The following is a 26313-nucleotide window of genomic DNA, read 5'->3' on the forward strand; positions in this document are numbered from 1 at the left end:
TCTAGGTCTATGATAAACAATTGTTATTAATTTTGATTTTATGAGGAGCTACATTTTCAACTAGGGCATATAGGTTGAATTTAATTTTAATTTCATAAATTTTTTATTAATTTTCTTTGTTTATATAATTATTTATTATTTGTACCTATACTTTTGGATATCAACCATTGTGGCATTTAATTGATTTCAATTAGCAACGAAAAGGAAGGAAAATTGTGTATTTGTAAATAATAATAATAATAGATATAACAGAAATAATAATTGGAGTGAGAGCAAAAGATTTGATATGTGAAAATTTTGAAATAATTACAGTGGTGAGTGAATTAATTGCAATTTATTTTATTATTAGGAAATAGATTATGTATGTGTATCATTTAATTCGGGTATCCAGGAAGTGATTAGTCTGATGAGCTAATAGCTGGAATACATCTCTTAATGACCAAAAACAAAAAAAAAACAGAGAGATTATGAGTTTGTGTTAACAATGAAATTTGAATGGCTAAACAAAATAAATAGAATTGATAATTATACCATATTACTTTTCGCGATTTCATGTACTTACGAAATTGGAGTATAATTATTGAAGTATTTATATGGGCAATTTAGATTATTAGGTTGTGGATAGAGAGGTAACAGGGGAGAGAGAAATTAATTCTAAAATATTATTTTTAATTAATTAAAATCTTTTCTTGATAAGTGTTCAATTAATAAAGATAAAATATAAAATTTTAATTTAATAAGGGTCATAGGTCATCCAAAATTTTTATTACTTAAATTGAAGGTAAGTGTTTTGAATTATAAATTAAAATTTAAATACTTCATTATTATACACCTTTAAATCTTTTCCTTAAATGTGTTAAATTACTGAAGATAAAATATAAAATTTTAATTTAATAAGAGTCACATCATCAAAAATAATTTAAAAACTAACTATTATAAGTTATATAGGATTTTTGTTGCTTAAATTGAAGATAAGTGTTTTGAATTACAAATTAAAATTTAAGTACTTCAATATTATATACCCTTAAGTTAATCAACCAAGCTCACCTCAAGGACTCAAATTCTAATCCATTACTGCATGCTTTAATTTTCCATTTGGAATATTTTTTTTTTTCATATAAGTATAAACACAATATAAACAAAATAAAAGTACAGTTTTTTACTAATTAGTATTGTATATATCATTTTATTTTAAGAAAGCCATTGCATATAAACACAAGGGCCTTTGATGTTTTTGTCATTTTCCTTAAAGAAATTAAAAATAAATCTTACAAGGAAGAGGATAATATATGCTGTACTATTTATCCAAGGATTTTATATACTGTACTGTTCTCATTCATCCAAAGATTCTAAATTTTTTTTTATTATTTAATGTTACCGTGGCATATCTTTTTTATTTTAATTTAATAAAATAATAAACTTTAAAAATATAATTGTATACCCACAAGGGCTTTTAATGTATTTATCTTCCTTTCCTTAAAGAAATTAAATATAAATCCTACAAGGAAAATGATTATATATACTAAATCCTACAAGGAAATGGATTATATATACTATCTATATATACCACCTACCCAAGGATTCTACGGTACTATTCTCGCTCCTCATCCACTATAACCTGTATTCGCTCATTATGGACTGGATTCGTGGGAAGTGCTTGGGGAAGGGATCCTACAGCTCTGTCTTCTTGGCCATACCGACCAACATTATTTCCCCACCGCTTGCTGTGAAGTCTGCATTGATAATAGATTCTTTCTCTCTGCAGAAAGAATTGAAGATTTTGCTTAGTCTTTCTGGCTCTGAATGAGTTATTAAATGCTATGGGGACTGTTTGAGTCATGAGAATGGTATGACAATTTATAACTTACTACTGGAATATGCTCCTGGTGGTAGTCTTGCAGACTTGATTAACAAATATGGAGGAAAAATACCCGAATGTGATGTGAGGCGATACACTCGAATGATTCTTAAAGGGTTATCATCCACACATAACAATGGATATATTCATTGTGACCTTAAGCCTGCCAATATACTTGTTTTCCCTTCTGATCAACAAGATTTTCAGCTCAAGATTGCGGATTTTGGCTTGGCAAAAGAGCCTGACGAAGACAATTCAAGGAAATTCTTTTACCAATACACTTTCCGTGGAACTCCTTTGTACATGTCTCTTGAATCTGTAACGCTTGCTGAGATATCACCAGCTTTGGATATTTGGTCTCTGGGTTGCATTGTTATTGAGATGATCACAGGAAAGCCACCATGGCATGAATTGGATATAGAAGATATCTTAGTTCGCCTGGCTTTTGAGGGTAGCTCACCTGAGATACCAGAAAGCATGTCAAAGAAAGGGAAAGATTTCTTAAGAATGTGTTTCATGAGACCCCATTGCGAGAGGTGGACAGCAGATATGCTATTGGATCATCCTTTTATTGTTGATGAAGAGCTTACTTCACCATTTGAGCAGGAAGAACTCTCACCACCAAGCCTTAGTGATGATGTTGTTAAGTCTATGTGCAAGCTAATACTATCTGATTATTCACCTGGGCAAGGTCTATTTTCCTCTGCAGATAGGCCACTGAGCTTGGGTTCTACATGTAGGGCGGCTGAACTTTGGTCCTATCGGAATGGGTTGCAAGGAAACGGAAAAGAGTTTGCTTAGCAAGGATGGACTAAGAACTAAGGCAAATTGATTGATTTTTTACCGTGGCAGAATATCAATTTTGTGGCACTAGAAAATTGATGCTATTCTACTGCAATGAACCAGCAGATATGTATATTTGCATTTCAATGAGCTCACAATTTTTATATAGTGAGATTCTTTGTAATTTTAATAGTGAGATTCTTTGTAATTTTAACTCTAATTACTTGACAAAAGAATTATATTAATTGTATTACCAAATCATGAATCATCTGCTATCTTCTAAATAAAGTGATGTTTTTTCTATTCTCATAGCAACAGAGAAAAGGAAAGAATAAACAGAGTGCCATTGATGAATCTAATTACATTGTTTTTAAGTCATTAGGAAATTAATCATCAATGTTTTGGGAGAATGAGTGCCTGCTGATCTTTCATCTTCTTAGTGCCTTCCTTCTCCACTGTTTCATCTAATTCACTTTCTTCCTCGACCAATTTGTCCTCTATATCCCTTCCATTAATTATAAGTTTGCACCAATTTATTCAGCCTCAATTCCACCTCTCAATTTTTCATTCTCAACTCCTATTCACTCAGTTAGCAATATCAAGTTGGGAATTTTCCAATTATCTTCTATGGTACATGTTGCTTATTAGTATCATTATCATTAAGTTGATGACTCATCTTCTTCCCCAAATAAATCCTGAATATTCAATAAAAAAGAGCTTATGGTGTTAATAGTGCATTGCGTTCACCATTTATGATTATTGAATTCATGCAAACGTTAAGATAGCTTTCATCACTTGCTAGGTTGTAGTGTTTGTGGTGAAATGGTGATTGAGAAAATTACATCCTCATCTCGGGCATATTAGTTAATCAAGAATTCCACGCATGAATGCCATTCAAATTTAGCCTGACCAAGCAGAAACAAGATCCCTAACAAAATGGAGTCGCTGTAGAACATTTTCAAAGGTACTTTTCCACAGCAACTTGCTTTTCAAGTTGTATGAGCCTAACCTGACATAGAATAGCAGGAACCATATTTATAGCAGCTTATCTTAAACACTCAGGGCCCAACTCATTCATCTTTCCATCCACTTGTGGCTTACAGGAAAGTGACTTGTATCTTATAAAATTATCTATTACCCACCTGAAAAAATTTTGAATAAAATAAAATTATCATAATTTTATTAGGAGATATATAAAATTAAACAATATAAATATACTTCGAAATCCTGGTGGAGCCAACAACAACGACAACATCGTGTACAGAGCTCTGATACATCTTGGCAGATAGTCAGCATCCGCATTTTCTTCTTCAGGGGTGTCCATTGTAATCATTTGTTCATTCTTGTCATCTAAAACCAGAATGGCCAAAGGTCCACCGTTTTGTGCATTCCAGGCCTTCAGGGCGAAGTAACAATTCACAAACAAAGATACTTCAGCAATGGGAAGTTACATTAGAAAGCAAGCAATAAGGATTTAATTACTTCCAAGGATGTCCTCAACAAAAAGAGATGGCCGGTGCCCTGGAAATATCAACTACAGAAGACAGCCTTGAGTCCACATAATGATGAAAGGTCATACAATTGTGTCATGTTTGGTACGTTGCAATATAGTCAAAGAGAAAACAATGAGGTGAGAATAAATGGAACTTGTTAATTTTGCACACTATTTGTATCAATTAATGAAAAGATGCTACTTATTCTTGCAGAATAAAATAAGAATACTACAAACAAGGTGAATTGTCATTCTAGATAGCACTAAAAGAACAATGCCCCTTCTGTCTTTTCCTTTTCTCCCATACTATTCATTCTGTCAAGACATTTTTAAGACACTTTTCTGTGTTAACAAAGGTCACTCATCCCTGAATGCCATAAATTTAAGATTTTAGAGATATTCAAATCATCGCACTGATAGATCCACAATAATTATTACCTTGAGCAACACAGAAGAAGCGAATCGTATGAAGATGTTCAAAAAGAGATACAACAAGATAATTATTATCCACATGTAAATTTCCCACTCAAAGACTAGACAATTTCATGATATGAGATGATCCCTTAATTCCACTATTAACTACAGTTTTTCTCAAGGCACCGCCCCTATATTTGCCAGAGGCAGTTTTGAACTGCCTCATGACCACCTCTGTAACCATCGTCTCTATGACATAGAGGCGATTTCGCCGAGCACTAGGTAGGTCATGGTATAGGGGAGGTTTATAACGGCGTTTTAAATAGTCCCTACACTTGATTCTGAGGCACTTTAAACCGCCCCAATGCTTGTTCAAGCCATCATGACTATTGAATTAGAGAAGGTTTGTAGAGGCGGTTTAAAGAATTTGATTTCAATTTTAATTTTTTAATAGTTGTTTTATAATGATTACTTGCAATTTTATTAACTTTTATGCCTTTTTTTTGTGATATTTATGGCAGACATTTTTATGGCTAGTGTGATTCACATCTGGTTATATTTCTTATTTTCCAACTAAATTTAATATTTAAATAAACAATAACTAAATTGAACACATTAATACAACTCAAAAAATTAAAGTTATTGTATAATAATATTCATCATTTCTAAGCACAACTCATAAACAACAATTCTTGAATAGGAAAGAAAATTTGGAGTCTTTGTAATGCAAGGAAAAAAAAAAGGGAACTAATTAACCTCTAAAAATATTATTAAAATTGTTCTTTCCTTCTTCCGACTTTCTGCAATTGGGTGTTCAAGTTGATATTTACACCCTATAGAACAGAAACATGTAAGGTTTTTAGTTGCAAGTCTAAACATATACAAATGCATAGATATAACAGAAAAAAATGTCACAATTTCCATAAATTCTCAATTAACAATCATATACAGTAGAACAGAATAATAGAAAGCATATTTCAGCCAATGTAGTTAATTAATTGCCATCTCTAGACAATTATTCAGTATCGCATCATGAAAAAGCAATGTAACTATTGCTTACTCTGATTAACATGTTGGAAATGCCACTCGTTGCCATGCAGATCTTTTGGAATCAATTGTTGACAAGGTGTCTGTTGCTGCATATCCTGAACAAAGAGGAAAATCATAACCATCAATGAGAGAGAAGTAATCACATCACAATACACAGCAGGGAAGGAAACAATAATTTATTTTAGATACTGACCAATGCTGGTAGACATTCCTATGCATGCTTTTGATAAATATTTAAAGTACAATGCTTGCTTACATCCGAAGCAGTAAGCGTTTTCTAAAATGAATTCACTGTGCATCTTTCTGCAGGTTTCAGGAGTTCAGGATTGCTGCCAGTAAACTCTCTTCGCTGATTCATATAGGGGGAAATAATAAGGAAAATACGGGGCAAAAATATAAAAAGAACCACAATGAAAATGCTCATGGATGCTTCAATTGCAAAAGTAAGACAGACTAGCTTACATCAGGCCCAGGAAGTAGTGATATATATATATGCACATACTTGGTTTGTTTTAGGTTCAGCCTAAAGTCCACAAGAATATAACAGATGAGCCAAAACCTAACCTACCTGAAGATCAATTTTGATCACTTGACAAAGAATTTTGGATGGAATATCAGATGAGGGCATCTGCTGTTCTAACATCTGATGCACCCAAGCTCCAAGCTACATGTAGAAGAGATATTGTAAATTGTAAGACCAAAGACATCATACAATGGCAGGCAAAAGATATCTCTAATAAAACTCACTGTAGATCAAAGACACCAGAGAATGACCTACAATCATTTTGTTCTGCTGTATGTGATTCAAATTTCTTGAAGCAATGAGATGCAGAGTGTAAAAGAGAAAACTATCAATAGTATCTTCCTGCCGACCATATCCAGAGACACAAAATAGAACATCAAGAAAATCAACGTTAGTAAAATCAACTCACAGGAAGTTACTGACAAATGATGAATTGATGAGTCAACGAATCAGTGGCCATGTTCCTTAGTGTTGCTGGTGCTCGAAGTGGCGGTGCTCCCCCAGAAGAGCAACAAGGTTGGAAAAGATCATGCCGCCATCATGGTAGAGTGGATCAATGGAGCTGGTCTTGATGTAATTGGCGTGGTAATTGTCCAAAGCTTTCTGCACCTATTTCTTCACGTAATCGATTGATAGCATCGGCTTTACCTAGTTGGGCACTTCCTTCACTGTCAACGCCTTTATCTCGCCGTAGAACTTCCTCAGCGCCATTTCCTTTGGAAATTTTGGATAAAATTGGGAGTTTTTGAAATTCATGAAATAGATTTGCAAACCCTAACCCCAAACGATTGGCATTGAATAGTTATGCGCTTGTAATTGCCTCAGTTAGCAGCGAATTTATGAAACGCAAAAAAAGAACGATGTTCAATCAAACACCAACTCTCAAAGGGCAGTTTAGAAAAACGCCTCTGTGAATTTTTAAGTAAATCCCAAAAGGAAAAGGATTATATGTACTTAATCCTGATAGGAAAAGGATGATAAATACTACTTATATATACTGTATTGACCTATTCTACTCGGCTATTCTCACTCATCCAATATATCGCTCCTTATGGACTAGGTTCGTGGGAAGTGCTTAGGGAAGGGATCATACAGCTCTGTCTTTTTGGCCATACCAGCCAACATTATTTTGCCACTACCTGCTGTGAAGTCTGCCCTCATAGTAAATTCTCTCTCCCTGCAAAAAGAATTGAGAACTTTGCTCAGTCTTTTTAGATCTGAAAGAGTTATTGAATGCTATTGAGTCATGAAAATGTTATGACAATTTATAACTTATTACTGGAATATGCTTCTGATGGTAATCTTGTAGACTTAATTAACAAATATGGAAGAAAAATATATAAATGTGATGTGAGGCGATACATTCATGATTCTTAAAGGGTTATCATGCATACACAATAATGGATAGGTTCATTGTGATCTTAAGCCCACCAATATCCTTGTTTTCCCTTCTGATCAACTAAATTTAAGTCAACTTAAGATTGCTAATTTTGGCTTAGCATAAGAGCCTGATGAAGAAGATTCAAGGAAATTCTTTTATCAGTACACTTTTCAAGGAACTCCCTTGTACATGTCCCCTGAATCTATAAAGCTTGCTCAGATATCACCAGCTCTAGATATTTGGTCTCTGGGTTGCATTGTTATCGAGATGATTACAGGAAAGCCACCATGGCAGGAATTGAATATAGAAGACATTGAATAATTGATGAATTGATGAATTATGATTGCATCGTTGAAAAATTGACACCAAAAATCAGCAAAATCAAATTGAATAATTTATTTTTAAAATTAATTATTATTAAATCTTAAATTAAAGTTAAAAATATAAAATATAAAGAAAATTGAGTAAGAAATGAGTCCAAAATAAATCAAAGAAAAAAAAGCTCAAGATGAAACCATAATTGATAAATAAAATTGAATCAAACTTAAACCAAATCAGATTGATTTGGTCTAGTCTGCTAAAAATTTTAATTTTTTCAGTTTGATTCGATTTTTCAATTTTCTCCCAAATTCTGCTTGGTTTGGCCGGCTAAAAATTTTGGTTTATTTGGATATTTGATTTTCCAAACTGAACCAACCGATGCTCACCCCTATTCAGTCATGAGTACTAATGACCTCTTCAAGCAAACCTTGCTGCTGTACCTTGTAGCTGGTGCATCCGTCTGAGAATAACTTGAGAAACATGATGTGCTGAAGCTAACATAGAGGAGATAGGATCAGCTGAACACCACATGCAGATGCTGGGGACATTTTACACACTGCAAATTTTACCGCCATTGGATATGTGCTTTTGATTCTGTGTGGCTTGAGGCCAGCAGCTTCCAGGGAGTAGATACACCCGCCTCATCTTCTCGATAGCTTCTCATATTACATGAAAAAGCTTTCCATATTCAATTTGTCTACCGCAACTGATGAGGAGATATTTTCATCAATAATTGATTAAGAGAAACTACAAGAAACAATTCAGGGATTCTGTTGGAAGTGATTCAGATGTCCAATTCAATTCCTGGTCTTCATTGTGATTCAGAAGAAATCTTGCGAATTATTGATGGGCATATGCACACACCATCTGTTCACATACCTTTGTTATAAATATCATGCATTGCAACCACGTATGATTAAAAAAGATAGACATATAGAAAAATAAAACTAAGAGAACAATGCATTTTATGTAACAGATGATCTTATTACCGAGGAAGCAAAGCTTTGATTTCTCATCCATTTACTTGAGACTGGTTGGGCATTGAAGAGCTCATACTGGTAAGCAAAGATGAGGGCTCCCTCATCTCAATATTGAGATAACTTAGGGTAAAGTCATGCATTTGATTATTAGGTTAATGCAATCCAAAATGTTTCTATCAAGTTTAAGTGCTGAAAAAACTTGATCTCTCTGCAGAGACGATTAACAAAGTGAGCTAATCTCTAATTCTATAAATGTAAGTGTTGGCAATCCAATTTATCAGTCAAGTGAATTAAATTGGGAATTTGATATGGAAGTTTCACTTGAATTTTCTAGATACACCTGCATTCTTTGCCAAAGGGAATTATCCTAGGTGCTAATAATTAAAATTCTGCCATTAAAGTAAGCATCGTTCAGTTCAAATCGGAAAACCAAATCGAATTTGGTTTTTTTTTTTTTCCAGTTTGGTTTGGTTTGCAAGTAATAATGTTAATTCAATTAGGTTTGGTTTAGGGGGGAAAAACGAATTAATGAAACTGACTAGAATTATGTGTGTGTGTGTGTGTGTGTGTATTAATATTAAAAACCAATGATCCAAATCAAATTATTTCTATTCGGTTTGATTTAACTACTGAAATGGATTCAGTTGAATTTAGTTCAGTTTTATTAAATTTCGAACTGAATAGGACCTGCTGAATGCTCAACCCTACAATGAGGAGCTAAATGAAGTCCTATCATCTTCTTTATTGGTAAGGTCCTAAGTGGATGGTTGAGCCTTCCAAAATTTGGTTTGAGAAGTAGGTTCCTATTTTTATAGATATTTCTCAAGGGAAAACAATTAATCTAGAATTAGGACTTGGATTTGAGCAATAGAACAATTGCCATGTGATGCATGCATTTTATATCATCATTTAGGTGTAATTTCTGCACATAATTTACCCTTGTTCATAGCTATTATTATAGATATTAATATATATTTAGTCAATTTTATAATTTTTACACTTCTTAGTTTAATTTTTGGAATTTATTTGTTTTGTAGGTTAAATTTGGAGAAATTTGGTGTATTTTGATCAGAGTAGCCATTTGGAGGAAATTAGAGTTGAATTGCAAAAATTTTTGAAGTTGAGCTAAAAAATGGCCGAGAGCTTCACAACCTGCAGCACAACCGATTTAGCTTATGTCGCAGGTTGTGTCGATCGTCAGATATGTAGTTTTTCTCATGCCGCAGGTTACACAACCTACGACACAACCCGCGACACAACCGATTCAGCTTATGTCATTTTTAATGGAAATGGCTGACGTGGCATTTTCGTTACTCTGATTTTATACCTCACTTTCTTTGGAATCTTCCACCTTTTTACCCATTCTAGGGCAGATATCTGACCCATATAAAACCTCCTTTATCTATTTCTTTCCATAAGGAGGAAGGGAGGCATTTTTGGCAAGAAAGAAGGAGAGAAAGAGAGGAGCACGTGAAGGCATTTTGCAGCAGCAGCATGGGCCATTTTCTGCACTCTCCAGCAGCAGATTTATCAGCATTCTTCTGGGTTTTTCTACTCCTTAGCTTAGATTCTCATTATTTCTTCATTTATACACTTGGGTTTGTCTTGAAACTATGATTTGTGAGTAGTTATTTGAGATTCTAGAGATGAGTTTATAAATATTGCTTGTATTGTGGTTTTGAACTGATTTATTCATTTAAATGAGGTTTGTTACATTTTGATTTATTGCTTGTGAGTTTGTTGCCTTGCTTGATAAATGGGCCCTCATTAAGTTAAGCTTTAATCCTTAATAGATGGACTGAAAAGTGAATATTTGGGATAAATAATCTTGTAATAAACTTAGTTTTCTTGGTGTTAGAGATAAGCTAAGAGGATTAAGGGGACTTTCCAAAATCAATTAGAGCTTTAATTGAGTTTTTGTTAGGTTTGAAATACCGTGAAAACAGGGTTTGATTTAATGAATACCAACTTTGAAATGCTTGAAAAAGGTTTCAAAGATTTAAGAATTGATTTCCCTCAAAATTGCAATTCTCATATGTTTGGCTAAATTAGGGATAAACCACATACAAACAATATTGAAAATCCAATCTCTAGAATCACTTTAATTTTTATTGAATTTAGATTCAATTCCTCTCAATTTCATAAATAGAAATTTCAAATTAAATTTTGGTAATCTAGTTTAATTAATTTAGTTAATTGTTTGATTTAGTTTAAATTCCTCAAATACCAATTTTAATTTTTAAATTTCATTTTATATCTTTAAATTTTGCCATTCTAATTAGCTTATCCTTTTATTTCCAATTTAAGCACAATTCCCTGTGGGATCGATATCATTTTTAAAACTATACTACTGTGACCCGTGCACTTGCGGACACAATATCAAGTTTTTGGCGTCGTTGCCGGGGAATTGTTTGTTTTTAAGTTGGATTTTAATTATTTTAAGCTAATTAGAATTTTTATTTTCTTTTATTTTCACTACTATTCCTTGTGTTTTTCAGGTACTTTTCTTGTTTATGAGACGATCGAAAAGCACAAGTGATACTGAATTGTTGTTCAACCCTGAAATTGAAAAATTCTGTCGAGCCAACAAAAAGGAATACAAGAGAAGAAAGGAAGCAGAAAAAGAAGAACAACAAAGATTTGAGCAAGAGGAGACAATTGAAAATATGGAGAATCAAAATAGAGCTATTAGTGGAGATAATAGAGGAAATGAGCAAAATAGGCAAAATGAAGTGGTTAATCAAAATGATCCTTATAGAAGATCCATGTTAGACTATGCTTTTCCTAGATGTGCAGATGTGAGAGATAACAGGCCTATTATTGGAGCTAATCAATTTGAGTTAAAGACTGGTCTTATTCAAATGGTTCAGAATTCACAATTTGGAGGTAGTCCACTTGAAAATCCTCATTCTCATTTGAAGAAATTTTTGATGATATGTGGCACACAAAGGCAACCTGGAGTTTCAGATGAAGTGATTCGGCTCACCTTATTTCCATTTTCTCTTCGGGATTCAGCATTGGAGTGGTATGACTCACTTCCACAAGCTACTATAGCTACTTGGGAGCAGCTATCTCAAGCTTTTCTATCTCAATTTTTCCCACCTGGGAAGACCACTCATTTGAGAAATTTGATGGTAGCTTTTAAGCCAAGAGATGATGAAACTTTGTATGAATCTTGGAAGGAGCTTGAGCTTGAAAAAAAATCCATCAAATCAAAAAAATAAATGGATGAAATGGATTTAATTTACTACAGTTACTCGAAAATAAAAACACATGATTGATCTAGAGGGGAGGATTTGAGAATGATGACAAGTGAAGAATGCTATGATCTATTATAGAGAAGATTGCTCAATATACATTTATGGGGAAATCCTAGAACACTTGAGCCAAGAAGAATGAAATTTATTTACTTGACTCAGTTTTTTTACATGAATGCAATATTTTTGATTGACTTGACTTCTTAGTTTTTTTTTGCACAGGCAACAACCTCTCCTCCTACACAACTATGCAACAAGTTGCCTACAGATGGAACTCAAAGTTGTGGAGTTGATTACTCTTCTTATGGTGATGATTATTTGCAAGAACAAGCTGCTTATGCAGGAGGTTATCAACAAAAACCTATGGGAAATTCTTACTCTAATGTGAACAACTCAACATGGAGACCACTAGCAACTTTTGCTCAACAAGGTCAAAGCTCAAACTATGCTCATAACCAGCAGTATATGCAGCAGAATAAGCCTCAATTTCAGCCCACAAGGCAGCCACAACCTGGATATCAAGCAAGAGTACAACAATCCCTTCCACCTCATGAATCGAAGCCAACCTTGGAAAGCATGATGGAGAAATTTTTTGCTGAACAAAGCAAGATGAATAGCAAATTGGAGGAAGAAATGCAACGCATGAGATAAACCATGGATCAATTACAAGTCCATAACCGTATGTTGGAGACTCAATTGGCTTAACAAGCAAGCTCATCGGGAAGCAAATCCTATGGGAAACTACCTAGCCAACCACAAAACCCTCATGAACAATGTAAGGTTGTGACCTTAAGAAATGGTAAGAAAGTTGGTCAAGAGAGTGAAAGCAAGAGAGAAGAAAAAGAGAGCATAAAAGAAGAAAATTCAGTTGAGAGCAAGAAAAATGAAAAAGAAGAAGAAAGCAAAAGTGAGCAATATGAGGGAGAGAAACCATACATCCCACACAGGCCTTACAAGCCCACCCTTCCCTACCCTCAAAGATTCATCAAGCATAAGCTAGACAAACAATTTGGCAAATTTCTTGAAGTGCTAAAAAAGTTGTATATCAATGTGTCATTCACTGAGGCACTATCCCAAATGCCAAGTTATGCCAAGTTTTTGAAGGAGATTCTTACTAACAAGAGAAGGCTAGAAGATTATGACACCATTAACTTGGGAGAGCAATGCAGTGCTATAATTCAGAAGAAGTTACCTTCCAAACTCAAAGATCCGGGTGTGTTTTCCATTCCTTGTCATATAGGTGATAATTGTGTGGCAAATGCCTTATATAATCTTGGAGCTAGTGTAAGCCTAATGCTACTTTCAATTTATGAGAAGTTGAATATGTGAGAGTTGAAGCCCACAAACATGTATCTTTCATTGGTTGACCGTTCAATTAAATATCCAGAAGGCATTCTAGAAAATGTGCCTATCAAGGTTGGGAAATTCTACATTCCGGTGGACTTTGTCATTTTAGATATGGAAGAAGACACAAAAGTTCCTATCTTATTGGGAAGACCCTTTTTGGCAACAGTTGGTGCATTAATTGATGTAAAGGGTGAGAAATTGACACTTAGAGTGGGAGATGATCAAATGATATTCAACATCAATCCAGCCATGAAAAGGAAACATGAAGAAGTTGAGTCTTGTTTGCGAGTAGACATTATTGATGAGATTGTTCAAGAGCATTTCAGAAAAAGCTATTATTGATGAGATTGTTCAAGAGCATTTCAAAAAAAGCTATCCACAAGACCCACTTGAAAATTGCTTAGTCCATGGTGGGAGCATTGATGATGACAATCACAACATAGCTGCTTTTGCACAACACTTGGAGAGCTCTCCACCACATCTTGAAGTCACAATTTTTCAACTTGAAGGAGTGCAAACTTTGGAGATTAAACCACCGTCATTAAAGGTAGAGGATGCCCCAAAGGTAGATCTTAAACTCTTCCTTCCAACCTCAGGTATGCTTTTCTTGGACCCAATGGAACATATCCTGTTATAATTAATGCATCTTTGACTGATATTGAGAATGAAAAATTGTTGAGAGTTTTGAGAGAATATAGAAGAGTTTTGGGTTATGCAATTGATGATATAAAGGGAATTAGTCCAACAGTCTATATGCATAGGATTTTCCTAGAGCTAAATAATAACCCTTCCATTGAACACGAAAGAAGATTGAATCCTACAATGAAGAATGTTGTGAAAAAGGAAATCCTGAAATTACAAGCTGCTGGACACAAAAGATTTTTACAACTTGATGAGTTAGAAGAACTGAGACTTGAAAATGCTAGGATCTATAAAGAAAGAACTAAAAAATGGCATGATAAGCATATCAAGAAAAAGGACTTTAAAGAAGGAGATTTAGTTCTCTTATTCAATTCAAGGTTGAAATTTTTTCCAGGAAAATTAAAATCAAGGTGGTCAGGTCCATTTAAAGTTGTGAAAGTTTTACCTCATGGTGCTGTGAAAATTTTTGGTAAAAAATCTGATAATTTTAAGGTAAATGGGCAAAGGTTGAGGCACTATTCAGTTGGTGAGCCAATTGAGAAGATAGCAACCTGCTATCTCTCTCATTCTCCATAAAATCTTGAGTGAGTAAGGTCAAGCTAAAGACCTAAACTTAACATTTTTGGACATAACCCATAATTTTTCATTGATTCTTTATTTCTTTCATATATATTTGTTTTAAGTTTTTTTTCTATACTCCTTATTCAGAGTTTGACATTGTTCTTATTTTTTTGTGCAGATGGGATACAATTCATTGCAAGCAAATGAGCATTAAAAATTTTGCTTTAGTTCTAGCTTTAAATTTTAGCTTTAAATTCTAGTCTTAAATTTGTTCACTTATAATTTTCATCTTTCTATTGTTGAGTATTTGCTGGTGGATATTGCTGGACTCATTGCCCTTTTTGTTAATTTTAAGAGAAAGTTTTTCCAAATTTTAACATCTTGGTTTAAAAGGAAAATTATTTGAATGTGAATGTGTGAATTGATGCTTTGAAAAAATTATTTTTTATGAGAATTTAATGTTACACATTTCTGAGGATTTAACCCAAAATCGTTCAGAGTGGAAAAAGCGAATCCATATAGCCGACCCCAAATTTTTGAGATAAAGGCTTAGTTGAGTTGAGTTGAGTTGTATAAGAATTTAATGAACATAACAAGTTGAACAATTAGAATTTATGTTATGAAGGTCTAATCATTTGAAATCTAAATTGTTTTAATTTTTCAGGTACTATGAAATTTTGTCAAATTTGGGCAACAGATTTCACAACCTGCGGCATAACCGATTTTGGTTGTGTCGTCGCTTGTGTTCACTGGGCGCATTTTGGGCAGATTATTTCATAACCTGCGGCATAACCAATTTTGGTTGTGTCGTCGCTTATGTTCACTGGGCAAAATTTGGGCAGCAGATTTCACAACTTCCAGCACAACCTCCATCCTTGTGTTCTAACTTGTGTTGTTTAATTGGTTTTGCAGGTTGACAACCCACTTCACCAGAATGGGCCCGCAACCAACCAAAGCCCAAAAAGCCCACTAAGCCATTAAAAAAAAAATTTCATGTCTTTATTTTAGTTCCTTAATTAATTAGTTTTTTTTTAATAGCTTGTTTCGTTAATATTTTGCTTGTGTTGCTTTTCTTTCACTTGAAACATTTGCTTATTCAGTATATTTTTTTTATTTTTAGTTGCTCATACGTATATTTTTTCTTTTGAATCTTTAGTGCTTTGCTCACTTGCTTTAATATGTTACTTCAGATTTACACTTGATGGTTATATTTTTGAGCTTAACTTCCCTATTTCAACTTTTTGAGTTTAATTGCTTTAATAGATTCCATTCCACTGTTTCTTTTGCAATGAGTGCAGCAGCTGTCGACATTTTATTTAATTAAATTGGCTGCACCTTCAATGAGGTAACAATTATTATCTCAGCTTGTGTCACTTTCAACACAAGTTGTGCTATCACTTATGAAACAGGGTAATAATTCTTTATGCACATATAGCCAAATTATCCCATTCCTTGCAATCTTTTAACATTGAGGACAATGTTCATTCTGAGTATGGGGGAGAGGGTAAATTTTTTGCAAAAATTATTTTTCCTTTTTCACTTGCATATAGTGACATACTCATTCATTACTTCATACTTGTACATATTCACTTATATACACTGCATATAGCTTCATATACTTAGTTATGCATACTTAGTTACATATAGGTTGACTATACATTTATACACTCATGCATTTCATTTATTCATTTAAAATTTTTGAATTTTTAAACCAGTCTTTGAATTCCATAAGCCACTTATTCAAGCAATCCAACTTGCCTTTAGATGGTTAGTGGAATGAAAGTTCCAGCTGAGTACAAAGTCTTAAGCATTATTCTTTCTCTTACTTAATAGCTGAAAATTAATATATTTATCTAGGTATGCAGATTCTGATTAGTTATTTTGAGTTTTGAGTGTCTGAATAAGCCTTTAAGGAAGAAAATGGTCATTGTCGTTTCACCATTCCTAGAACAAGCATCTTAGATCTTTCAAAGCGAAATTTTTAACTTGCATTTGATAAGAATATGATTTAGGTATTCCTTCATATTTTAAACCTCACATTTAGCCTTAACCTACCTTAATTTCATTTCAACTCTTGCAAACCCCCTTGAACCTTAATTCCCTAATTTCTTTGGAACCCAAATCATTTACCTAGCCATTAAACCTAAACACTACCACCTATTTATGAGAATAATATTTTAGCAATTAAGTGCATAAAAAAAAAGCTTGGAGGATTGAAACATCTTGAAAAGTGCTAGAGTAATTGTGAAAAGTTGATTAAAAAAAAAAAGGGTCACCAAAATATCCCAAAGGTAATTTTGGGTGTGACATGAAATAGGGACACATACAAAATCAAAGAAAAAAAATAAATAATAAATAAATAAAATAAAATAAAGTATAAAAAATAGTCCCTTTATATAATCATTGTGATAGCACTTGAGATTCATCGTGAATTTCTTTCATCTTGATAAAAAAAAAAAAGAAAAAGAATATTAGATGCACTTTGAGTTTCATGATTAATATTATTCTCATATTTTGTTTCCCTTATTCCCTTTCTTTGTTAACCATAATTTTACCCTATTAGACCCCATTACAACCCTTAAAAAGACCTAATGATTCTTTGAAAAATACTTGTTACATTAGTGGATTATAGATATTAACATATATTTAGTCAATTTTATAATTTTTACACTTCTTAGTTTAATTTTTGGAATTTATTTGTTTTGTAGGTTAAATTTGGAGAAATTTGGTGTATTTTGATCAGAGTAGCCATTTGGAGGAAATTAGAGTTGAATTGCAAAAATTTTTGAAGTTGAGCTAAAAAATGGCCGAGAGCTTCACAACCTGCAGCACAACCGATTTAGCTTATGTCACAGGTTGTGTCGATCGTCAGATATGCAGTTTTTCTCAGGCCGCAGGTTACACAACCCGCGACACAACCGATTCAGCTTATGTCGTTTTTACTGGAAATGGCTGACGTGGCATTTTCGTTACTCTGATTTTATATCTCACTTTCTCTGAAATCTTTTACCTTTTTACCCATTCTAGGGCAGATATCTGACCCATATAAAACCTCCTTTATCTATTTCTTTACATAAGGAGGAAGGGAGGCATTTTTGGCAAGAAAGAAGGAGAGAAAGAGAGGAGCACGTGAAGGCATTTTGCAGCAGCAGCAGGGGCCATTTTCTGCACTCTCTAGCAGCAGATTTATCAGCATTCTTCTGGGTTTTTCTACTCCTTAGCTTAGATTCTCATTATTTCTTCATTTATACACTTGGGTTTGTCTTGAAACTATGATTTGTGAGTAGTTATTTGAGATTCTAGAGATGGGTTTGTAAATATTGCTTTGTATTTGTGGTTTTGAACTGATTTAGTCATTTAAATGAGGTTTGTTATATTTTGATTTATTGCTTGTGAGCTTGTTGCCTTGCTTGATAAATGGGCCCTCATTAAGTTAAGCTTTAATCCTTAATAGATGGACTGACAAGTGAATATTTGGGATAGATAATCTTGCAATAAACTTAGTTTTCTTGGTGTTAGAGATAAGCTAAGAGGATTAAGGGGACTTTCCAAAATCAATTAGAGCTTTAATTGGGTTTTTGTTAAGTTTGAAATACCGTGAAAACAGGGTTTGATTTAATGAATACCAACTTTGAAATGCTTGAAAAAGGTTTCAAAGATTTAAGAATTGATTTCCCTCAAAATTGCAATTCTCATATGTTTGGCAAAATTAGGGATAAACCACATGCAAACAATATTGAAAATACAATCTCTAGAATCACTTTAATTTTTATTGAATTTAGATTCAATTCCTCTCAATTTCATAAATAGAAATTTCAAATTAAATTTTGGTAATCTAGTTTAATTAATTTAGTTAATTGTTTGATTTAGTTTAAATTCCTCAAATACCAATTTTAATTTTTAAATTTCATTTTATATCTTTAAATTTTGCCATTCTAATTAGCTTATCCTTTTATTTCCAATTTAAGCACAATTCCCTGTGGGATCGATATCATTTTTAAAACTATACTACTGTGACCCGTGCACTTGCGGACACAATATCACCATGGGCAACATATCCATTTTAGTCCATTATTCCATTATTTTTATTTTCTACTGAGAGGCATTCAATGTGGCAAAATGATAGATTTTAGAGTGGTTTTTTTCCTGATGCTAATCTCCCCTTATTTTTTCAATGTTTTTGACATAAGTTGGTTAATCTTAATAGCTTAATCTTTTCTAGGGCATCTGTTACGAGCCCCAATGTGGAACAGGGAAATTCAGTTAAGGTGGATACCCACTTTAGACAGATCTACAGGCGCTATTCACATGGGAAAAAGAACCTGGATTAGATGTGGCTGCTTGAGTTTTACATTTTAAACTTCTCTTGCTGCAAATAAACTAAAGTCATTTAAAAACTGGAGAATCTTTATTGGTTTTTCTGCTATATTTTTGTATTTAAAAGCTAGTTGAAATCAACTAAAGGGCAGCTAAGTTCATTCCAGAATTGAATCTCCTAAATACTCAGAGACCGGACAGTTCTCTCTAACAAGCACCGTTAGTTCTTCCACAATAGGTTGCAAACACAAAGGCAAAAACAATAATAAACCTCAACCCAGCAGCCCTTGGACATTATCCAAACTCAAGTTCATAACAGCTTCATGATTCCTTCCCATTGTCTGCCTCAGCTCAGCATAATTTCTAGCAACATTTTTCTTCCCATTGTCAATCTCAGCTAAGCATAACAATTTAATATCCATAGAGGTTAACAGAGCATCTTTCACTAGCATCAAACGGTTATTTACTAGTATTTTTATTTTTATTTGTCAACGTCGCTGCAACATCCTAGTATTTTTCTAAGATTAACTTGTTTTGAAGTGCAATTGTACCAAGTGATCATGATACCACTTTTAAGACAAGTACTTTAGTCTGTACATTCTACAGAATTACTATTTTTGAATCATGCCTTCAGGGTAGATAAAAATAAATTAATAAATAAAATCCATACTTCTTCCAAAACCAAAATTGAACCAAGGGCAAAACAGATGCAAAAATAACCTCCATATTCTAAAACATCAAGATTAAACATATAAGCAAAGTTGGACATACTTACTTGTAATAAAATCTTTATGGGCTAATGATGCTACAAAGCACATGTAATACAATCCTTAAGAGGTAGTGATGCTACAAAGCAGCACCATCACTGGTAGAGGACACCACATTTCTTCTTATAGGGCGAGTTGCTTTCTTCAAATAAGAGGAATTCCACTCCCCACTATCCTGAGCATAGTAATCCATGGGATAATCACCAGCAAAAGAATAACCTACACCCTATACATCCTTTGCAGCTTCATTGCCACATCCAGAACACAATCCATTGCTGTGCCCACATCCAAGACCATTGCAACACCCTGAGTTTGCCACTACACTCTTATCCTTCTCCCACCAACCTGGTAAACTGCTTCAAAAGGTGTCAAAAGAGGCTTCTCAAATGCCTCTCCCCAATCAATAGAGAGCCGAGGATATGCAATCTGAATCCAAGCATCCACAGATTGCTCAAATAAGGCAATCCTAGTAGGACTAATCTCTGACATCAAAACAACGGTATAAGAAAAATGTTTTTCTCTCATCTTCTTCTCCAACCTATCTAAAATCCTCGGATTGCCTTGCCTTCCCAATGTGCCCAACACAATCCCCCAACTCTTGGCTTCTCTTGCCCTCTCTATTGCCCTCTTCCTCGTCTCCTTCATTCCTTGATGATCATATTCCTCAAGAAACAGCTTCCCCAGATATGGGTCATTCCTAAATGCACTAATCTCAGGATTAGCCATCATAAACGCCTCCAAATGGAACCTCCCATCCGCCACAAATACCACAACCATGTCACTGAAACTACCAATTACAGATTTCGATGGTATTCTGGGTGCCGTGCAACCCAAAACTTCACCGGCCGATAAGGGTTTCGATTGAGGGATCAAAACCGAAAGGCCCAGCTTTTCCAACTCAGGCTTTGCTTCTCGAATCGCAGATGCGAACTGAATAGTACCCGCGAGAACAATGCTTTTTTTATCATTCAAATTGAGTTTGATGGTGCTAATCAGGCGCTCAACATCGATTTTAATGTCAACAAAAACGTAAAGGCAAGGAACTTTCGTAGCATCGATGGGGACCAAGCAGCTATGGCCATAGTGAATTAGAAGATCAGCACCTAACGCCAAGGCGGAGAGGTCGTCCACACAACAGGCGCCGTAAGTGACGTCGCCGAGGACGAAACAGTGGGTAACGCCTGTTGCAAGTATAGAGATCTGGTGTTGTGTAATGGCTGTGATTGTGGAAGGTGGAAACAGCTACATCAGGGTTCTTCTGCTTAATTATTATGTAAAACATTCGGTGTTTTAAATTAAAATATTATTATTTTAATAAATTAATTTGATTTATTTAATTTTTTAGTTAAAATTTGAGTTAATTTAAATAAATCATTCATAATCGAGCCATTACAAAGTAAATATAAATAAATAAATATAATTTTGTTATAAAATATTAGTTACTGAAAATGATTTTTGAAAATTATATTGTGTTTACACCTATACTAATTTAATAAATTAAATTGTATTAATAAATTATAAAATATTGGTTAAAATGTGATATTTTACCCCGAAGGTATATCACACCCTTAAAATATACGGGTATAATATAAAAATTAAGGAGAAAACAAATAAGGTTGACTAAAGATAGAATCAATTTCATTGGATTGCTTTTTTAATTATCATGAATAAAATAATAACTTTAAAGATATAATTGTATGCTCACAAGGGCTTTTAATATATTTATCTTCCTTTCCTTAAAGAAATTGAAAATAAATCCTACTAGGAAAAGGATTATATATACTAAATCCTACAAGGAAAAGGATTATATATACTAAATCCTACAAGGAAATGGATTATATATACTATTTATATACACCACCTACCCAAGGATTCTACGGTACTATTCTCGCTCATCATCCACTATAACCTGTATTCGCTCGCTATGGATTGGGTTCGTGGGAAGTGCTTGGGGAAGGGATCCTACGGCTCTGTCTTCTTGGCCATACCGACCAACATTATTTCCCCACCGCTTGCTGTGAAGTCTGCGCTGATAATAGATTCTTTCTCTCTGCAAAAAGAATTGAAGATTTTGCTTAGTCTTTTTGGCTCTGAAGGAATTATTCAATGCTATGGGGACTGTTTGAGTCATGAGAATGGTATGACAATTTATAACTTACTACTGGAATATGCTCCTGGTGGTAGTCTTGCAGACTTGATTAACAAATATGGGGGAAAAATACCTGAATGTGATGTGAGGCGATACACTCGGATGATTCTTAAAGGGTTATCATCCATACATAACAATGGATATGTTCATTGTGACCTTAAGCCTGCCAATATCCTTGTTTTCCCTTCTGATCAACAAGATTTTCAGCTCAAAATTGCGGATTTTGGCTTGGCAAAAGAGCCTGACGAAGACAATTCAAGGAAATTCTTTTACCAGTACACTTTCCGTGGAACTCCCTTATACATGTCTCCTGAATCTGTAAAGCTTGCTGAGATATCACCAGCTTTGGATATTTGGTCTCTGGGTTGCATTGTTATTGAGATGATCACAGGAAAGCCACCATGGCATGAATTGGATGTAGAAGATTTCTTTGTTCGCCTAGCTTTTGAGGGTAGCTCACCTGAGATACCAGCAAGCATGTCAAAGAAAGGGAAAGATTTCTTAAGAATGTGTTTCATGAGACCCCATTGCGAGAGGTGGACAGCAGATATGCTATTGGATCATCCTTTTATTGTTGATGAAGAGCTTACTTCACCATTTGAGCAGGAAGAACTCTTACCACCAAGCCTTAGTGATGATGTTGTTAAGTCCATGTGCAAGCTAATACTATCTGATTATTCACCTGGGCAAGGTCTATTTTCCTCTACAGATAGGCCACTGAGCTTGGGTTCTACATGTAAGCGGTTGAACTTTGGTCCTATCGGAATGGGTTGTAAGGAAACGGAAAAGAGTTTGCTTAGCAAGGATGGACTAAGAACTAAGGCAAATTGACTAATTTTCTATCGTGACAGAATATCAATTTTGTGGCACTAAAAAATTGATGCTATTCTACTGCAATGAACCAGCAAATATGTATATTTGCATTTCATTGAGCTCACAATTTTCGATTGAGGGATCAAAACCGAAGGGCCCAGCTTTTCCAACTCAGGCTTTGCTTCTCGAATCGCAGATGCGAACTGAATAGTACCCCCGAGAACAATGCTTTTTTTATCATTTAAATTGAGTTTGATGGTGCTAATCAGGCGCTCAACATCGATTTTAATGTCAACAAAAACGTAAAGGCAAGGAACTTTCGTAGCATCGATGGGGACCAAGCAGCTATGGCCATAGTGAATTAGAAGATCAGCACCTAACGCCAAGGCGGAGAGGTCGTCCACACAACAGGCGCCATAAGTGACGTCGCCGAGGACGAAACAGTGGGTAACGCCGGCGAAGGCGGTGAATATATCCGAAAGAATAAGCGAATTCATAAGCAGTCCCTCAGTGAGCTGGAGAGCGAGACGCTTGGCTCTGGTGGAGCGGATGCGCCAGACACACTTGTGGACTTCCAAGTTGTAGTTGCAGGGCAAGAGGGAGATGGCGGCATTGAGAGATGAGTCGTTGAGGATAGTTTCTGGGATTTGGTTTTTGACGAAACGTTTCGGCACTGGTTTCGTCTAAGGTCGCCATGGATTGCAAGTATAGAGATCTGTGTTGGTGTTGTGTAATGGCTGTGATTGTGGAAGGTGGAAACAGCTACATCAGGGTTCTTCTGTTAACGTGATGCGTCGATCCATCGTCGTTTTCGATTGGTTGGAGACTACCCCAAAGGTATTAATCGAATTTAGATTATGACTTGTAATTGGAAAAATTGTCATTGCCATCTTAAACACCTAATGAGAAGCTAATGTATGATCATCTTTGCCATTATCAGTTGAGATTGCTATTTTCTTCTGACAATTCCTTTCTTGCTCCTATAAAAAATTACATATGACAATGAAATAGTTAATAGTAATATTGTGATATGTAAATAACTTTTAATTTAGTGAAAAATTATAAAATTTTTAATTCATGACTTTTTGAATTAATGTACATTGAATATTATTGATTAAGGGCCTATTTTGTAAAAAGGAAAGCAAGTAAAAGAAAAGTGAATGAAATTATATATATATATATATATATATATATATATATATATATATATATATATATATATATATATATATATAAAAGTAATATGTTATGGATACCTTAATTTTAAATAACATATTTAATTTTAGAAAATAAAACTAAGGATACAATTGCATACAAACACAAGGGCTTTTGACGTGTTTATCATTTTCCTTTCCTTACAAGAAATTAAAAAAAAAAAATCCTATAAGAAAAAGGATTCTAAATATTATTAGTATCCTTATCATTAAGTTGATGACTCATCTTCTTCCCCAAATCAATCCTGAATATTCAATAAAAAAGAGCTTATGGTGTTAATAGCGCATTGCGTTCACCATTTATGATTATTGAATTCATGCAAGTGTTAAGATAGCTTTCATCACTTGCTAGGTTGTAGTGTTTGTGGTGAAATGGTGATTGAGAAAATTACATCCTCATCTCGAGCATATTAGTTATTCAAGAATTCCATGCATGAATGCCATTCAAATTTAGCCTGATCAAGCAGAAACAAGATCCCTAGCAAAATGGAGTTGCTGTAGAACATTTTCGAAGGTCCTTTTCCACAGCAACTTTTGCTTTCCAAATTGTATGAGCTTAACCTGACATAGAATAGCAGAAACCATATTTATAGCAGCTTATCTTAAACACTCAGGACCCGACTCAAATCATCTTTCCATCCACTCATGGCTTACTGGAAAGTGACTTGTATCTTATAAAATTATCTATCACCCACCTGATGACTCATATTTGAATAAAATAAAGTCACCATAATTTTATTAAGGGATATATAAAATTAAAAAATATATATATATACTTTGAAATCCTGGTGGAGCCTCCAACAAGGACAAAACGTGTACAGAGCTCTTATACATCTTAGCAGATAGTCAGCATCTGCATTTTCTTCTTCAGGGGTGTCCATTGTAATCATTGGTTCATTCTTGTAATCTAAAACCAGAATGGCCACAGCTCCACCGTTTTGTGCATTCCAGGCCTAACAATTTACGGACAAAGATATTTCAGCAATAGGAAGTTACATTAGAAAGCAAGCAATAAGGATTTAATTACTTCCAAGGATGTCCTCAACAAAAAGAGATGGGCGGTGCCCTGGAAATATCAACTATAGAAGACAGTCTTGAGTCCACATAATGATGAAAGGTCATACAATTGTGTCATGTTTGGTATGTTGCAATATAGTCAAAGAGAAAACAATGAGGTGAGAATAAATGGAACTTGTTTATTTTGCACACTATTTGTATCAATTAATGAAAAGATGCTACTTATTCTTGCAGAATAAAATAAGAATAATACAAACAAGGTGAATTGTCATTCTAGATAGCACTAAAAGAACAATCCCTTTTCTGTCTTTTTCTTTTTTCCCATACTAATTCATGCTGTCAAGACATTTTTAAGACACTTTTCTGTGTTAACAAAGGTCACTCATCCGTGAATGCCATAAAGTTAAGATTTTAGAGATATTCAAATCATTGCACTGATAGATCCACAATAATTATTACCTTCAGCAGCTCAGAAGAAGCAAATCATATGAAGATGTTCAAAAAGTGATACAACAAGATAATTATTATCCACATGTAAATTTCCCACTCAAAGACTTGACAATTTCATAATATGAGATGATCCCTTAATTCCACTATTAACTACTGTTTTTCTCAAGGCACCGCCCCTATATTTGCCTGAGGCAGTTCACAAAACTGCCTCATGACCACCTCCGTAACCTACATCTCTATGACATAGAGGCGATTTCGTCGAGCGCTAGGTAGCTCATCGTATAGGAGAGGTTTATAACAGCGTTTTAAACTGCCCCAACACTTGATTTAGAGGCAGTTTAAACCGCCTCAATGCTTATTCAAGCCATCATGATTATTGAATTAGAGAAGGTTTGTAGAGGCAGTTTAAAGAATTTGATTTCAATTTTAATTTTTAATAATTGTTTTATAATGATGACTCGCAATTTTATTAACTTTTATGCCTTTTTTTCGTGATATTTATGGCAATCATTTTCATAGCTAGTGTGATTCACATCTGGTTATATTTTCTTGTTTTGCAATTAAATTTAATATTTAAATAAACAATAACTAAATTGAACACATTAATACAACTCAAAAAGTTAAATTGATTATGTAATAATATTCATCATTTCTAAGTAGGTGTGTGCAAACGGTCGGTTCGGTTCCAAACCAAACTGAACCGATAAAACCGAAAATAAAAAATTTTGAAAACCGAACCGATTAATAAGAGAAAGCCGAACCGAACCAAACCGATAAATATTGGTTCGGTTCGGTTTTAAACCGATCAAACTGAAATTTATAAATTGAGCATTTGATTTCCAACTAGGTTTGGTTTGATTTTAAACCGATCAAACCTAAATCTTAGGGTTCGATTCGGTTTTCTTTGATTTCCTTGATATATATATATTAACAATTTCGATTCGGTTCGGTTTTTTTATTTTTTATGAAAATAACCG

At 34.1% G+C, this 26313-nt stretch overlaps 1 protein-coding gene, 1 non-coding gene and 2 pseudogenes across 2 annotated transcripts in view; 1 reads left to right on the forward strand and 3 right to left on the reverse strand.

Annotated features, from left to right (window-relative positions):
• The first annotated feature begins 1849 nt into the window (after positions 1-1849).
• LOC110645569 (mitogen-activated protein kinase kinase kinase 20-like) lies at positions 1850-2659 on the forward strand. Its single transcript, XM_021798778.2, has one exon. It carries the CDS (start codon positions 1850-1852, stop codon positions 2657-2659), a length of 810 nt encoding a protein of 269 aa, XP_021654470.2.
• A 2507-nt stretch (positions 2660-5166) lies between these two features.
• On the reverse strand, positions 5167-23338 carry LOC131175391 (2-(3-amino-3-carboxypropyl)histidine synthase subunit 1-like; annotated as a pseudogene).
• Positions 5167-26313, reverse strand: part of LOC110646215 (2-(3-amino-3-carboxypropyl)histidine synthase subunit 1) — a 32806-nt gene continuing 11659 nt past the window's right edge. Inside the window, exons 4-6 of the transcript XR_009145560.1 lie at positions 6530-7297; positions 6166-6261; positions 5167-5946 (exon numbers count right to left, since the gene is read on the reverse strand). This is a non-coding gene — a transcript (2-(3-amino-3-carboxypropyl)histidine synthase subunit 1). The remainder of the gene's footprint in view (positions 5947-6165; positions 6262-6529; positions 7298-26313) is intronic.
• Positions 24442-26313, reverse strand: part of LOC110646113 (2-(3-amino-3-carboxypropyl)histidine synthase subunit 1-like) — a 40706-nt pseudogene continuing 38834 nt past the window's right edge.

The sequence above is a fragment of the Hevea brasiliensis genome, chromosome 17 (genome assembly GCF_030052815.1).
Source record: "Hevea brasiliensis isolate MT/VB/25A 57/8 chromosome 17, ASM3005281v1, whole genome shotgun sequence".
Taxonomy (NCBI): Eukaryota; Viridiplantae; Streptophyta; class Magnoliopsida; order Malpighiales; family Euphorbiaceae; genus Hevea; species Hevea brasiliensis.